This window comes from Plecotus auritus, assembly GCF_963455305.1.
Source record: "Plecotus auritus genome assembly, chromosome: 6".
In the NCBI taxonomy this organism is placed as follows: Eukaryota; Metazoa; Chordata; class Mammalia; order Chiroptera; family Vespertilionidae; genus Plecotus; species Plecotus auritus.
This window is the reverse complement of record NC_137773.1, coordinates 114,657,804-114,673,207: the sequence shown is the minus strand read 5'-3', so window position 1 is coordinate 114,673,207 and position 15,404 is coordinate 114,657,804. Positions and strand designations below refer to the sequence as shown.

The 15,404-nt window shown below is 53.1% G+C and overlaps 1 protein-coding gene across 14 annotated transcripts in view; it reads left to right on the top strand.

The window, feature by feature from the left end:
• ANK2 (ankyrin 2) overlaps positions 1-15,404 on the top strand; it is a 376,998-nt gene that overhangs the window by 143,712 nt on the left and 217,882 nt on the right. For 9 of the 14 annotated variants that reach the window (XM_080676471.1, XM_080676464.1, XM_080676479.1 and 6 more), the window contains exon 1: positions 136-275. The exons of the other annotated variants lie outside the window; for them this stretch is intronic. In XM_080676471.1, the coding sequence (XP_080532597.1) occupies positions 192-275 (84 nt within the window). In that variant the 5' untranslated portion in view covers positions 136-191. Of the gene's footprint in view, positions 1-135; positions 276-15,404 lie in introns of those variants that run through there. 14 annotated transcript variants of the gene reach the window in all.

The following is a 15,404-nucleotide window of genomic DNA, read 5'->3' as shown; positions in this document are numbered from 1 at the left end:
AATTGGCGGAATTGGTTTTAACCGTGCAGTCAGATAAACAGTTGTGGCAGCTGCTGCCATGGCAACGTCACTGCGCACGCCTCCGAACCCCCTCCCCACCCCCTTGCTCGCTCCAGTGCTTGCACACTCGCTCCCGGCGGTGCAGGCGGCAGGCTGCATGGCAGAGCTGTTTGTTCTACCGACTGTTCACAATGATCAATGAGGATGCAGCTCAGAAAAGCAACAGTGGTGAGAAGTTCAATGGCAGTAGTCAGAGGAGAAAAAGACCCAAAAAGGTACATGGCCAGGGTGTGGGTGCCTGCATGTAGGAGTGTGTGTGTGTGTGTGTGTGTGTGTGTGTGTGTGTGTGTGTGTATGTGTGTGAGAGAGAGCAGATGGCTGTGGCTGTAGGAACCGGGGAGGCTCTGAGCAGCTGTGGCCGATGGCAGGCAGTGCTGCTTTCTCAAGGGGCAGGTGCAGGCGGCTGCTTTCTGAGCTGGGAGAGGAGCCTGGGGTCTCTGTGGACCCTGATGGGAGCCATGGGTGAACAACAAGGTGTGTCCGGCGCCAGCGCGCATTATGGAGGTGGTGACCAGGGAGTGATGCGTCCGGCGCTGCTGGGCACAGAGAGAGTCATTTTGTTGTTAGAACGAGGGACTTTAAAGGGAAGGACAAGCACGGTGCACTGTGAAGCGCGAGGAAGATGGGCAGATGTGTTTGCTCAGCGAGGATCTTGAGATGGCGAGCCAGCAGGCGCCTTGGTGTGGCACCCGCTGCATTCTTCCCGGAGGGAAGGCTGTGGCAGGAGACACGGGGACCCCAGCGTGGGGTGGGGTGTTGCTTTGCTTTGCTCCACTCCTTCACCGCTTTCCCAGACATGGGCGTGGTCGATGTCTCAGATCCAGATGAACCGTTAAAGGGGTGTGGGAGGTGGGAGGGGTGTGGGGCTTTTGTACTCAGGTGTGTTCCCACACCCTCATCTTCATGGAGAGGAAGCCGCGAGAGGAGAGGCCCGGAGGTGCACACTCGCCAGCCCGCCTCTGTCTGGGGCCGACTCCTCGAGCCCTGCGACCTCTGGCTCTGAGCCCCTCCTGTAAAGATGCCTTTTCAATAAATTTGCCTAAAATCCCTTTCCTCCCCGAGCTGCAGCAGGGGCAGGGTAAGATATGATTCTGATGCGCATGGTGCCAGGAGGGTGGCCTGGCTTTCCCTCGAGCCGAGAGGAAATTAGAGTGAATTAGACAGCCCTTTTCGGTCTTGACGGTGTGGACCCTGCATTGTGCTCCACAGCTGTTGGCCTCCGGTGCCCGTCTCATAACCGAACATCCACTAACGAGAAACCTCTAGTGTTTCAAAGATCCCTGTGTCCTATGGTGCCCTGTCAGTTGGCAAAAATAAGCCTGCCCACGTACGAACATGTTAATAACATGTGAGGACAGCGATGTGATCTGAGGAAACACAGGATGGTGGGCGGCAGGGCCAGGGTGTGCTTTTGTACCCAAGGTTCTGCCCCACCCTCACCCTCAGGGAATTTGCATAGTGTCAGCTGATTGATCAACACTTTAAAACAAGGAAAACAAAGAGAGAGAGGGAGCAAGGGGCAAAAAGGAGGCAGGCATTTCTTGGCTGCGTTCACAGAATCATCTCAAAATGCTCTTCTTCTCACAGATGGCCAGGGCCAGGTGCCTCTGCAGCCTGAGCTGAGCCACACAGGAGACAGGACTGAAGCCGCGGGAGGACAGAGGGCTCACAGGGGGCAGAGCGCTTATGTCAGACCGGGATGCTTTTCAGCCTCATTTTCTCAAACATGTTTATTTTAGGAATAAATTTTTTTCTGAGATGCAGTCAAAATGAAAACAATGGCAGGTTTTGAGTGCGTGTGTGTTTGTGTACAATCAGAGGCAATTATTATAATTCAGTGACATTTGCGTGTTCAAAGTAATTTCACCTGAAAGGAACACAAACACACACACACACACACACACACACACACACATGCACACACACACTCATGTCTACACTTACCCGCTTGTCAAGACACACTGAATTTCAATCTTGGCTTATCCTATAATATTATGGCTAATATTTTAATATTATAATAATGTATTATAATTATTATAATGTGGGGAGCATATCAGTTAATTTCTCTGACCCAGGTCCTCACCTGTAAGGTGTGAATACTTCCTTGTACATGCCTTTTGGCATCTTGTGAGGAAGAGAAATAGCATGTGTAAAATTCCTGGAGTAGTATTCAATATGTAGTTGATGGCAATACGTTTTAGGTGTTGTTACTACTCCCTTATATGGAAATATCTATTGGAATAAACCCTGTAGAAGGAGAGTCTTTATAGTGTTGTTTTTTTAAAAGTATTTTTTACTAGAGGCCCGGTGCATGAAATTCGTGCATGGGGGGTGGTGTCCCTCAGCCCAGCCTGCACCTCTCCAATCCAGGACCGCTCGGGGGATGTTCAACTGCCTGTCGGACATCCCTCTCACAATCCAGGATCGCTGGCTCCTAACTGCTCACTTGCCTGTCTGCCTGATTGCCCCTAACTGCCCCCCTGCCAACCTGATCACCCCTCACTGCCTCTACCTGCTGGCCTGGTCACCCCTAACTGTCCCCTTGCCAGCCTGGTTGTCCATTATTGCCCCCTCTGCCGACCTGGTCACCCCTTACTGCCCCCCCTGCTGGTCTGGTTGCCCCCAACTACACCCCTGCTGGCCTGGTCGCCCCCAACTGCTTCCCCACTGGCCTGGTCACCCCTAACTGCCCCCCCTGCTGGCCTGGTCGCCCCTCACTGCCCCCCCCCACTGGCCTGGTTGCCCCCAACTGCCCCCTTGCTGGCCTGGTCGCCCCCAACTGCCCCCCCCCACCAGCCTGGTTGCCCCCAACTACCCCCTGCAGGCCTGGTCACCCCACGCAGCCTGCTCTTCAGTAGTTTGGTCATCCCTCACTAACCCCCCTTCCGGCCTGGTCGCCCCACGCAGCCTGCTGTTCAGTCGTCCATATGGTTGTTTCACTCATGACAGCCCCTGGCTTTTTATATATTAGGATAATGGCTCCTGGTACATTAATATAACTGTTTGTCACATTTCTTTAAAAAATAATTAGGCTGAAAAGAAAAAGAAATATAATTTCAATACTTTCACATTTAACTTTAAAGTTTGAGCATTTTATCCACTTTTTAATTGTCATACCACCTAAATATTAGAAAGTAAGACTAAAATTTTTTATTTTAAACATTTTAAAATGTTAGTTACTTCTTCAAAGAATAGATAGACTCTATAATTACCTTTTTAAATTTTGTTCCATCCTATTATGGATGTAGGGGAATTAAACTGATAGGTTATCATTGCTGAACTCACTTTAGGCAAATTAAGGTGTTTTTAAAAAATATATATTTTTATTGATTTCAGAGAGAAAGGGAGAGGGAGAGAGATAGAACATCAATGATGAGAGAGAATCATTGATTGGCTGCCTCCTGCATGCCCCACACTGGGGATGGAGCCTGCAACCTGGGCATGTGCCCTTGACTGGACTCGAACACAGGACCCTTCAGTCCACAGGCCAATGCTCTATCCATTGAGTCAAACGGGCTAGGGCTAGAATTAAGGTTTTTAATCTGTGTTGGCTACTCTTGTGCCCTGACTTGGAGCAGACTAAGGTATAAATACACTGACAGCTTAAAAAAAATCTTTATTGTTAAACGAATTACATATGCTGGCAGCTCTCGCTCCTGCCTGTGGTCTGTCCAGGCCCCGCTGGTGCAGAAGCAGAGCCACCGTCTGTGTGTCTCTGCGGGTGCGGACGGACTCACAGCAGCGAATACGCTGACCACCTCATTCCCATCACCGGGGAGGGCACCCTTGGGATTACTATCAAATGAGAAAATCTTTTGATAGGAAAAAATGCATGAACTCGAGACTAAGTAAATAGGATAGGTATTCCTGTCCTTTCAAGTTCATTAATACCTGCCAACCATTTAAGGAGGGTCCATTTAAAAAATACATGTTTTTATTGATTTAGGGAGAGAGAAACATCAGTGGTGAGAGAGAGAGAAACATTGATCAGCTGCCTCCTGCACGCCCCCTACTGGGGATCAAGCTTGCAACCTGGGCGTGTGCCCTGACGGGCACATGGGACAGCACTCAACCACTGAGCCACACTGGCCAGAGCTAGGGAGGGTCCGTTTTTTAAAAGGAGACAATAAAACATGTTCTGGTTAATGACACAGGTCACTCTAGAGGCTGAGCTTCCACCGAGTTGTCAGACCTGGTTTTATTCGTGTTTCCCTGTTCACTCACAGACAACCACCTTCTTCTACCTGCTAATTTGTGTTTGTTCCCATTAAGACAAAGACCTTAATCTTTAACATTTGCTTAATGAGCTTCAATGTCTAAGAATGAGCTTATTTACTGCGTTTAATTGTGTTTTCTCCTCGCACAGAGGGGAGCTCCATTAATGCAATGGGTCTGGGCAGGTTTGCTGGATGCGTGGCTCCGTATAGGCTGGTGTGGCCTCGTTGGCCTGGACATCCATGGCCCAGACCTCCGTAGAGTTTGTAATCTGGCTGAGCAGACATTTCTGGCCAAAAGTAAAAGTAGTGAGCAATCCTGAGAATATTATGATATTACATAATACTTACCAGTGATAAAAGTGTTTAAGTATGGCTGTGCATGGCCAAATGTAAATTCCACAGGAGCCAGGAGATGGGGAGAGGTCAGTGTGGTTCTGTTAGGACATTTAGCCCGACCAGTAGGCCAGCAGTGGCCTGAGCCCCAGACAAGGTGAAGGAAGGGGAACCAGTGTCTAGGGGCAGCATCTGCCGTGTTCCTACAAGTTTCAGGAAAGCAAGGAGACCGGGGCGGACCTGGGTATGGCTCAGTCGTCAGCCACGTGGTTGAGCTCTCCCCAACTTGTCCTGTTTTTGAGCCTTGTCAGGCCCAGGCTGAGGTTTGGGGTCATCTTGTTTGGGGGATTCAGAGCACATACCTCCCTAGTCACTCGTGCTATCTGTGAAATCCTGACCCCTGTGTATTCATATGTACAAATTATTCCTCTGGTCAATAGTAAATTCCAGTACACAGGCCTGCAGGTTTACAAGGCGTCTAGACAGACGCTGTTTGACATAAACCAAATAGGCCTGGACCGTGTGGCTCAGCGGTTGAGCGTCGACCTATGAACCAGGAGGTCAGCGTTGGATTTCCAGTCAGGGCACATGCCCGGGTTGCAGGCTCGATCCCCAGTGTGGGGCATGCAGGAGGCGGCCAATCCATGATTCTCTCTCATCAATGTTGTTTCTATCTCTCTCCCCCTCCCTTTCCCTCTCTCTAAAACCAATAAAAACATATAAACAAATAAATAAACTGCAGATTAACCTCGGCCTTTACCTGGGGAGATGGCGATGGGACAGGCCAGGGCTGCGTCCTTAGGGCACGCACACGGGAGCTGCGCACACTCACCCCAGGAACGTGGCTTCCCAGTGGTCGCTAACCTCAGGGTCTCAGGTGCGGCTCTATGCTGCCGACTTTCCAGTTTGTTGGACCTTCAGATCCTTAGTGTGAAGCTCATGACCTCCTCCTCCTTCCCCCTGCGGGTCTGTCCACAGGTTTCCGCATGGGGACTGCCGTGTCACTGGCAGCAGAGTGGCTCCGTCAGTCACGTAACCTCCGGCTGCCTTGGACTTCCGTTCCATAAAATAAGGGCAGTTACAGCCACGGCTCTTCAGAGAGTGCGCAGGTTAATGAGAAGTGGGGGCTGAGACGGGGGGTGTTAGAAGTAAAACTATGGAAACAAATCAGTGTCAGGATCTGGGTTGATTTGGGAAGTTTGCAGGAGTTAAAAGGAAAGGTGGACCATTCTAAAATGTTTCACCAAATACTAGCAAGTGTTTCATCAAATACTGTGCCTTTTTATACACATTTTAATGTAAAAATTCACCATCCTGATGATCTTTAACAACATTTTTAATCATAAATGTTTCTTTGTGGCCAATTGAGGGTGAGGGTATTCTACCTTAAAAACAACAGTGAAATGTTTTTAAAAATCAAAACCGTGTAGCAGTTATATATGAGAAACCTGGTATTTTCTGTGCCAAAATTCTAGTTCTCTTCAGGTTAATGCTTGTCCCCCAAATTCCTTTTCTCAGGTTCTAGATGTTTGACCTGAATTCAGCAGGATGCTACTGCCTCATTATCACCATTGCCTGGGGAGGAGTGATGGCAATAAAGAGAAAGACACACATTTACAATAAAAATCAGGAAGGAAAATAAAAATCCAGGACACATACAGACACTTGGCATCAGTAGTTTAGAGATGCCATTCGAACTGATGTGGCTCTGTGGTTGAGCATCAACCTATGAACCAGGAAGTCATGGTTCAATTCCCAGTCAGGGCACAATGCCCAGGTTGTAGGCTCCATCTCAGTGTGGGGTGTGCAGGAGGCAGCTGATCAATGTTTCTCTCTCATCATTGATGGCTCTCTCTTTCTCTCCCTCTCCCTTCCTCTCTGAAATCACTAGGAATATATTTTAGAAACAGAAAGATATCTTTTGAACTCTTGGAGCCGATCCCCGTTTGCTCATTAAAATCTGTAGAAATATTGGCTGTCATTTCCTCACGGTCAGTCAGTCCTGTGTGAGGTGGGCCCCACTGGCATGGCTGTGTAGTGTTTCCCATGGAGTGGACACAGGGAGTCACTTCAGTGTCTCCGAAGTCGGTCACATTCAGAGGACCAGGTCTGTGCATGGATTTGCGATGTTTGTGCTGTTGTCATGAACTGCACAAAATATCTCTCTATATATAAAATCTATATATATAAAAGGCTAATATGCTAAGTGTCCAACCGTTTGACCAGTAGCTATGATGCACACTGACCACCAGGGGGCAGACGCTCAATGCACAGGCATGGAAACATGGAACAGACTGATGAATCTCAGAGGGAAGGGGGAGGGGGCCAGGAAGAGATTAACCAAAGATCTTATATGCATACTAGAGGCCTGGTGCATGGATTCGTGCACCAGTGGGGTCCCTTGTCCTGGCCTGTGGGGATCAGGCCGAAACTGGCAGTATGACATCCCTTGAGGGGTCCTGGATTGCAAGAGGGTGCAGGCCAGGCTGAGGAACCCCACCAGTGCACGAATTCATGCACTGGGCCTCTAGTATTTAATAATTGTCTATGCCACTTAACATGACCCTCCTCCCATGTCCTCATTTGTGTACATAACGTCAATCAAACTCATATTTAAACAGCCAATGAATAGACTTCATCTGTGGCCTGTGGGACCATTCTGTGCCCCCTCAGTGAGAGGATAGGGCCGTGACCACAGTGTGTCCTCATAGATTCTTCCTGTGTCTGTCCTCAGACATGGCTGTAGCCACATGGGTGTGTGCCCATGACAGGTCAGGTGGGATGACTGTTGTAAGTCTGAGGAAGGAATGCGGGTCAGCCCATCAGGCTGGCTGTTGGCCTGTCTGGGTCCTGCAGGTGCTGGCAGAAGTACTGTGCCCCAAGTGTGGCAGGGAGGATGAGCAAGTGGCACCTGTGGCTTCTCCCCTACCCGCTCCTGAAGGCAGGAACGTTTGGGATTTAGGAGGACAGACATGCCCCCAGGGTCACCACCAGGCGGGCTGCCTGTGGTGGTTGGGTCATTTTGAGCCAATCTGATGCTGGAGTGGAATTTCCGTTGCAGAGTTTGCCCCTGTGGTGTGGAGGGGAGCTTGGTCTCCCAGGGAGACCCCATGAACAATGAAACACTTGGCGGAGGGCAATGACGGACATGTATGCGATTCTCTTATGGGAGTTTTGTGTCTGTGTTTTGAGGATCAGAGAGGGCAGCACCTTCCTGTAGCCTGTGATTTGCAGTAGAGACTACGAAAGGCCTTGTGTACATGGCCCATTCCTTTCACAATTTCAGCCAGTTCTGAAAACTGCATGTGAGGGGCGTTAACTGAATGTTCACAAGGCGCATGCCACCAGACTCAGCTCTGAGGCAGCGCAGCCGTGGGAGGGGCTGTGGGAGGGGTGGCGCCAGGTTTTGGATTGGATTCCTCAGCTCTTCAGGGCAGAGGCTAATCCAGCCGCCACCATCCCCACACATCACTGCCCCCACTCACCCACAGACACACTGAGTCTCTTCATTTAGTTTCAAAGGCATGACTTCATTCTTAACCTCAGAGAGCAGCTGAGCAAACAGACACACTTGTAAAACCTAAGAAATTCCTATTCCAATGACACATCCTGTGCCCAGATCATCCCCTGATCACTCGTCCCCCCACCCCCCACAACGTGAGCAGGAATCCTGGCTCCGTGTGGGGATACCTGTGAGCAGTGGTGACAGGCACACCACGGAAGTGAAATGGAGCTCCCCTAATGGGGAAGAGTCCTAAATCACCCTCGTTTGATTAAGTTATGTTCTGTCCAAGAAGCTGAGCGATGTAACTAGAAAAGCTCTTCATTGGGAACAAGAGTTCAGCTCAGGATTCTGCAGGCGTAAGAGTGAAAAGCAGCAGTTACTGTGTTTACACTGAGCGTGGGGGCAGCATTGGGTGCTGGCGTGGTGCTGGTTCTGCCCAGGTGGCTGGCCCGTGGCTGGGGTGCTGCCCAGGTGGCTGGCCCGTGGGGTGCTGCCCGGGTGACTGGCCCGTGGCTGGGGTGCTGCCCAGGTGGCTGGCCCGTGGCTGGGGTGCTGCCCAGGTGACTGGCTCGTGGCTGGGGTGCTGCCCAGGTAACTGGCCCGTGGCTGGGGTGCTGCCCAGGTGACTGGCCCGTGGCTGGGGTGCTGCCCAGGTGGCTGGCTCGTGGCTGGGGTGCTGCCCAGGTGGCTGGCCCGTGGCTGGGATGCTGCCCAGGTGACTGGCTCGTGGCTGGGGTGCTGCCCAGGTGGCTGGCCCGTGGCTGGGGTGCTGCCCAGGTGGCTGGCCCGTGGCTGGGGTGCTGCCCAGGTGGCTGGCTCGTGGCTGGGGTGCTGCCCAGGTGGCTGGCTCGTGGCTGGGGTGCTGCCCAGGTGGCTGGCCCGTGGCTGGGGTGCTGCCCAGGTGGCTGGCTCGTGGCTGGGGTGCTGCCCAGGTGGCTGGCCTGTGGCTGGGGTGCTGTACAGGTGACTGGCCCGTGGCTGGGGTGCTGTACAGGTGACTGGCTCGTGGCTGGGGTGCTGCCCAGGTGGCTGGCCCGTGGCTGGGGTGCTGCCCAGGTGGCTGGCCCGTGGCTGGGGTGCTGCCCAGGTGGCTGGTCCGTGGCTGGGGTGCTGCCCAGGTGACTGGCCCGTGGCTGGGGTGCTGCCCAGGGGACTGGCCCGTGGCTGGGGTGCTGCCCAGGTGGCTGGCTCGTGGCTGGGGTGCTGTACAGGTGACTGGCCCGTGGCTGGGGTGCTGCCCAGGTGACTGGCTCATGGCTGGGGTGCTGCCCAGGTGGCTGGCTCGTGGCTGGGGTGCTGTACAGGTGAGCTGGTTGCACCTCCACAGCAGCCTCAGAGCTGTGCTGTGCTGTCCTCACAGTGGAGACAAAGAAGGCGTCACGGGGGGGTGAAGAGCTGCCCTGGTTGGATCGCAGTTACTACGTGCTGGACGAGGTGTTTCCCAGGTCAGTCCACCCGCCTGTCTCCACCCCAGTGCTATGTGGACAGAACCACCTTTAAACAGTTAACATGGGGTCAAGAAGGAAAGACATAGCGGTTTCCTCGTGTCCAATCCCACTGCACCACTGTGCCTTCACTCTCTGGTCAATGAATCTAAAAAGCTATTCTGAGGGATTGTTTTTCAAATATAGTTCAAACCAGAAGTGTGATCCACACAGGAAGATGCTGTGTCACTGACTAACACTGCCAGATGTGCTCCTGCTCGGTCGGCAGCTGTGAGCGCTCGTCTAGCGCCTGACGCTGGAGAATGAGCGTCGCGGCTGGCGTTTCTGTCTGCACTTCCACTGGTTTGTTGCCGCCTCTTCCATGTCAGTGGTGTGTGTTCGTGAGTCCATGCTGCTTGTCCTAATTCATCTACCATGTGCTCCCCAATCTCATCACCAGCAGGGCCCTCCCCAGTTGCTGGAGAGCTGGGGCGGGGGGCGGGGGGGAGGCTGTCACCTGGGCAGCCAGGTCCTCAGCTGCTGCCCTGGAGGAGCCTGACCCTGAAACTACTTCTGAGGCCCGCGCCTTCCAGGCCTGGTTGTGAAGGCAGCAGCCGCAGGCTATGTGGTTTGGGAACTTCCTCTTATTATTGATCAGATCAAGAACTGCTGTTGGAACAAAGCTCTGAGTCATGGGCCGGTGTGGCTCAAGGTTGAGCGTCGACCTATGAACCAGGAGATCACGGTTCAATTCCCGGTCAGGGAACATGCCTGGGTTGCGGGCTCAATCCCCAGTGTGGGGCATGCAGGAGGCAGCTGGTCCATGATTCTCTCTCATCATTGATGTTTCTCTCTCCCTCTCCCTCTCCCTTCCTCTCTGAAATCAGTAAACATATATTAAATAAAAGTGCAGTTCCTCTCCTTATGGCTTTGTTCCAATAATACTGTTTGAGGAGGATGGATTTCTAAAAGCTCATTTACAATTTGTCCACACACGAAGACAATTGGTTTTCTCTTTGCAGAGCAATTGAATTTTTTTTCAAAAAGGATGTTGGGAGGGTCTTGTGGGTGGCCGCGGAAGTCAGGAGTTAGGAGAAATTGTCCCCACACCCACCTGCACGTTTAGGTGTGCTGTGTTTCGGACGTGATGCTGCTGGAAATGCCCGAGGAACTTCGGGGTTTGAAAAGTGGTTGTAACCAGGGTCTGACTCACAGTCTCAGGGGTGTTTGGGGCGTCGGCAGGGCTGCTATGGTCAGTTTCTGTAACGAGGTCTCCTCATTCCGAAGGCCTGGGCCGTGCCATGCACAGATTTAAATTCCTGTCTAAAACTGGGCCATCAATTTAGAAGCCGACAGTTGAATTTCCAAATATCCAAATGGGCTCCACCCCCCGCCTCCCCTCCCCCCCGCGTCGCCCCCCCAATTAGGTTTGGCCGCTTCACCTGCATGTCTGTCTCCGAGGGCAGCCTCATGCCCAGCCCAGGAGCCAGGGGTCCCAGGGAGACCCATGGGGTGGCTGAATCGATCATTCAAATCTAACAGGCCTTTCAATGTCAAACATTAAAATGAAGTCAAATTAGTGTGCACTTTGGAGTGTTTGCTCTTTGGAACGGTTCCTCAAGGGCATTTCCAGGTGATCCATGGGCAGGGAATCTGGCTCTTGCATGCGTTCCATTGCCATCGATACATTCCTTGTATATTTCTACCTGACACAGACCACCCAGTGACAGTCCGTTTTCTAACCAACCAGACGGGCCTTATGTTAGAGGTCACTTAGGGAGCAGCCAGAGTCGGGCAAGGAGAAGCAGCGTGGGAGCTGGTGCGAGAGGCGACCCGCCCTGGCGCTCTGTGGCTGGTGGCACCAGCGCTAGGCAGAGCCAATAGGGAAGGAGGCACAGGTCAGAGGGAAGGCACTGGGGCCCAACTTCACATGGAGGCTTGGGGTTCCTGTGGGGCGTGCCGATGGGAGAGCCCAGCAGGCACTGGAGGTGCGACTCCTGGAGGAAAGGTCAGGGGAGAGATGAACGAGGAACCATGGTCATGGTGACGGTGTAACCTTGGGAAGTGATGGAATCGCTTGCAGGTGAGGGCAGAGTCCTGGAGCAACAGGCAGTCACAGGGGCAGGGAAGAAGGGTTCTAGGGATGGAAGCACTGGAAGGAGAACAGGCCGTGTTTTGCCTCCAGGGCTAACGTCCCCGCATGGACCGCCAGGTGCAGGTTCCATCCACGGTCCTGTGAGTGGTCAGCTGGATGGAGGTGCTCTCTGTCGCCTGGTCCCAGGGTGAGTGGTCAGCTGGATGGAGCTCTCTCTCTGTTGCCTGGCCCCAGAGTGAGTGAGTGGTCAGCTGGATGGAGCATGCTCTTTGTCCGCCTGGTCCCAGGGTCCGGGTGTCTCCGGACACTCAGCAATGCCAGTTGGCTTTCTGAGCATGCTGCTGTGAGGCTCTCCAGTTGAAAGAGGTGATTTGCACAACTATTCCCAAAGAAGACCAAACAAACGGTCTCTCACCATCTCATTTTGTGACGTTTTCTTTGGTTTTCCCCTTAATGTTAGAAAGATAGGAACTTTGTAGCCACATCTTTGTAATGAACAACACATCTGCTAACAGTTGCCCATGATTCCACCTGCACAGTGAGTCGTGAAGATCCACCAACCAGAGGCCAGCAGTTGTGTCTGCTGGGCCTGTGGCAAGTGCGATGCCGGAAATCACCTGGAGAATATAGACTTGTTACTTTTAAGTCATTTGCATACTGGCTGTCGCCAGGAGTCCTTTAAGCATGTGTTACCCTTGTTTGCTTCTATCAATCGGTGTCTCCTAAAGACTTTGTAAAACTTAAACTTTACAAAATATAATGAAAAGCAAAAAACAAAAAAACAAAAATAACACCACTTTGGTAATGGAGTAGGTAAGTGCCTCCTGAACCAGATGTGTTTTCCAGGTCCTAGATGCAGATCGGGGGCATCACTTGAGGGTAGAGAGAATAGTCAGCGTGATTCACACAACTGTGTATGCATATTACAGAGGCAATGACAGTTTTACAGTAAACATAGATGCTTATAATGAACTAGAGCCCCGGTGCATGGATTCGTGCAGCGGGGAGGGGCCTCCCAGCCTGGCCTATGCCCTCTGGCAATCCGGGATCCCCCAAAGGATGTAGCAGTGTGCCAAGCCGCAGGCAGCCAAGGAGGAGCCCAAGCCAGGGCCAGGTGCCTCGCCAATGCATGCTGTGGTGGCGGTAGAGGCTCCCGACACTGCAGCAGCTGCGCTCGCAAGCCGTGAGCTCGGCTTCTGGCTGAGCGGCACTCCCCCTGTCAGAGCGCACTGACCACCAGCAGGCAGCTCTTGCGTTGAGCATCTGCCCCCTGGTAGTCAGTGAGCATCCTAGTGACTGGTTGTAACGGTCGCTGAGGCTTTTATCTATATACTAGAGGCCCGGTGCATGAAATGCATGCAAGGGGCTTGACCCTTGCAGCCACGGTGGCTGACTTAGCCCTCACGGCCCCGGCTTCGTCTGGAAGGTCATCTGGAAGATCGTTTGGCTGTCTGGTATAATTAGCATATTACACTTTTATTATTATAGACTAGGGGCGCAGTGCACGAATTCGTGCACCTTGAAAGGAACTGTGGGCTGTGGGGCTGTGGTGGGCAGAGGGGCGGGTCTCAGCCCATCCTCTGTGCCCCTGCCCAGCCCCTCCTACTGCAGACCCTGGTCCCCTGTCTGCCAGGAGCCCTGCTCCCGCCACCACCGCTTCCATGTGATGACAGCGCGGAGCAATTGGGGCCGGTGCTGTCAGCAGGTGTGAGCAGCGGCTGCTGCCCTGATCACCCCTCAGGAGCAGGGGGAGGTGGAGAAGCCCTGAGGGGCGATCTGGGCTGGCAGCTGCCACTTGCACCCACTGATGGCACTGAGCAATCGGGACCGGCTCTGGGCGCCAGCAGCGAGTGCAAGCGGCAGCTCCAGAGCTGGCTGTGGGTGTGAGCAGGGCCGGCAGTGGGTTTGAGCAGTGGCTCCGGTGCCAGCAGCAGGTACGAGCGGTGGCTGCTGACCCAGATCACCCCTCAGGAGTAGGGGGAGGTGGAGAAGCCCTGAGGGGCGATCGGGGCCAGCAGCCACCGCTCGCACCCACTGATGGTGCTGAGTGATCGCCAGGTGGGACCACGGCTTGCAGGAGCAAAGAACTTTCAGTAACCACCAGAGGCTCGCCCCAGTGACAGTGACCTGCACCCCGCCTTGGTCTGGCGTCCCTGCTCACCTGCTCCACCATCCTGCAGCGGCTGACACCTGCCATGTTCCGCACTCTGCCGCCTGCTGTCGATGCCCGCCATGTTCTGCGTGAGCCCCCTTGTGGTCAGCGCACATCATAGCGACCGCTTGTTTCGTTGTTTCGTGGTTCCGCCATTTGGTCTATTTGCATATTAGTGGTTTATATAGATAGATAGATAACACATGGCCAGATAGGTTTAGGGAAACACGAAGAAGATGTCAAATCAAGGAAGGGGCATCCGACTCAGCAGGTGAAGAAAATTGGACGTGGAGCTCCGAGTCCTGGGGAGAGATGAGCTATCACAGAAGAGCGGGGACCAGAAGGGAGGCGCACACTGGCCAGGGTGGTGAGCAGGGTTGGAGAATGAAGGAGAGAAGTTATGCCCAGTCAGCCAGCAGTTTGCTCTAACGCAGCTGCCATCTGGAGAGCAGAGCTGAAATTTGCCGGCACACCTTCCAGTGAGCCAAGGTGGAGCAGGCTGCCTCCTGCCCCCGCAGGGCTCCCACGGGTGGTGAGTGCAGAGCAGAACTCACCTGGGTGGAGAAGACGCACTTCTGTACAGGGAGGGGCTAGACTTGCAGTCAACGCTCAGGGTGCCTGCAGAAGACTGTGGGGCCCCTGTTCAGAGTACGCAAGATGCAGAATACGCTGGATGTTCAAGGCCACTCTGAGCATGGGAATCTTCATCAGGATATCCAAGGACTATCTGCAGGTGCAAGAGCAAGGCCACAGTCATCTGTATGTACACTGTGCAAGCATGATCTTCTATAACCCAAAAGACTGAGTTCAGCATTTGGAAAGAAGCCTTTTGTCTAAGTCGTGTAAGGTATGTTTCTGACCAGCCGGCAGCGCGACTGCCTGGTGAGGCTGCTCCTATGCAAGGCTGCTGTTATGCGAGGCTGTTGTTATGTGGGGCTGCATTATGGGGAAGATGTGTTACTGGCCAGCAGGCTGTGGCTGTGGGTTCAGAGGCTGCTGCTGCTGTGTGGGAAAGATGACTTGTTACCGAGCTGGTGTGCAGCTGCCTGCTGTGTGGGACTTTGCTTTGAAGCACTGTTTTGTCTAGTGGCTCCTTGTCAGCGATGGCTACTTGGCCACTGGCTCCTACAATAGAGATTCTCATACACCCACCACTTCTCATGGTTTCTCCGTCTACCACCTGGTGCCCAAGAAGGTCCAGCCCCTGGTAGAGGGGCTTGGACCCGACAGTTGGCGTAGTAGGGCAGGACCAGGACCTGTACTTCCAACAATGATGTGGCGAGCAGGGTTTGAGGAGGAACCTGCTTAACACTTGGCACTGTGGGCAGGATTCCGAAGTGTGTGCGGGTTCGAGGAGCGAGAGCTCCCACAGAGAACTACAGGCTGCAGACAACCTGTAAAAGTCCAGGAATGCATCTGGCGTTTGGCACAACTGTAGGCTATTGCCAACTGAGTATTTTGCGACCAAGTGAAACTGAATAGATGAGACCAGAGCTGCTCATCTCTTTGCTGCATCATCCTTTATGCTCAACTTTTCCATTAAAGGGTCATGTTCGGGGCAGTGTGGGCCTTGTTCCCTTACGTGGAGTATCCAGTGTGTAAGTTATCACTTGACCTT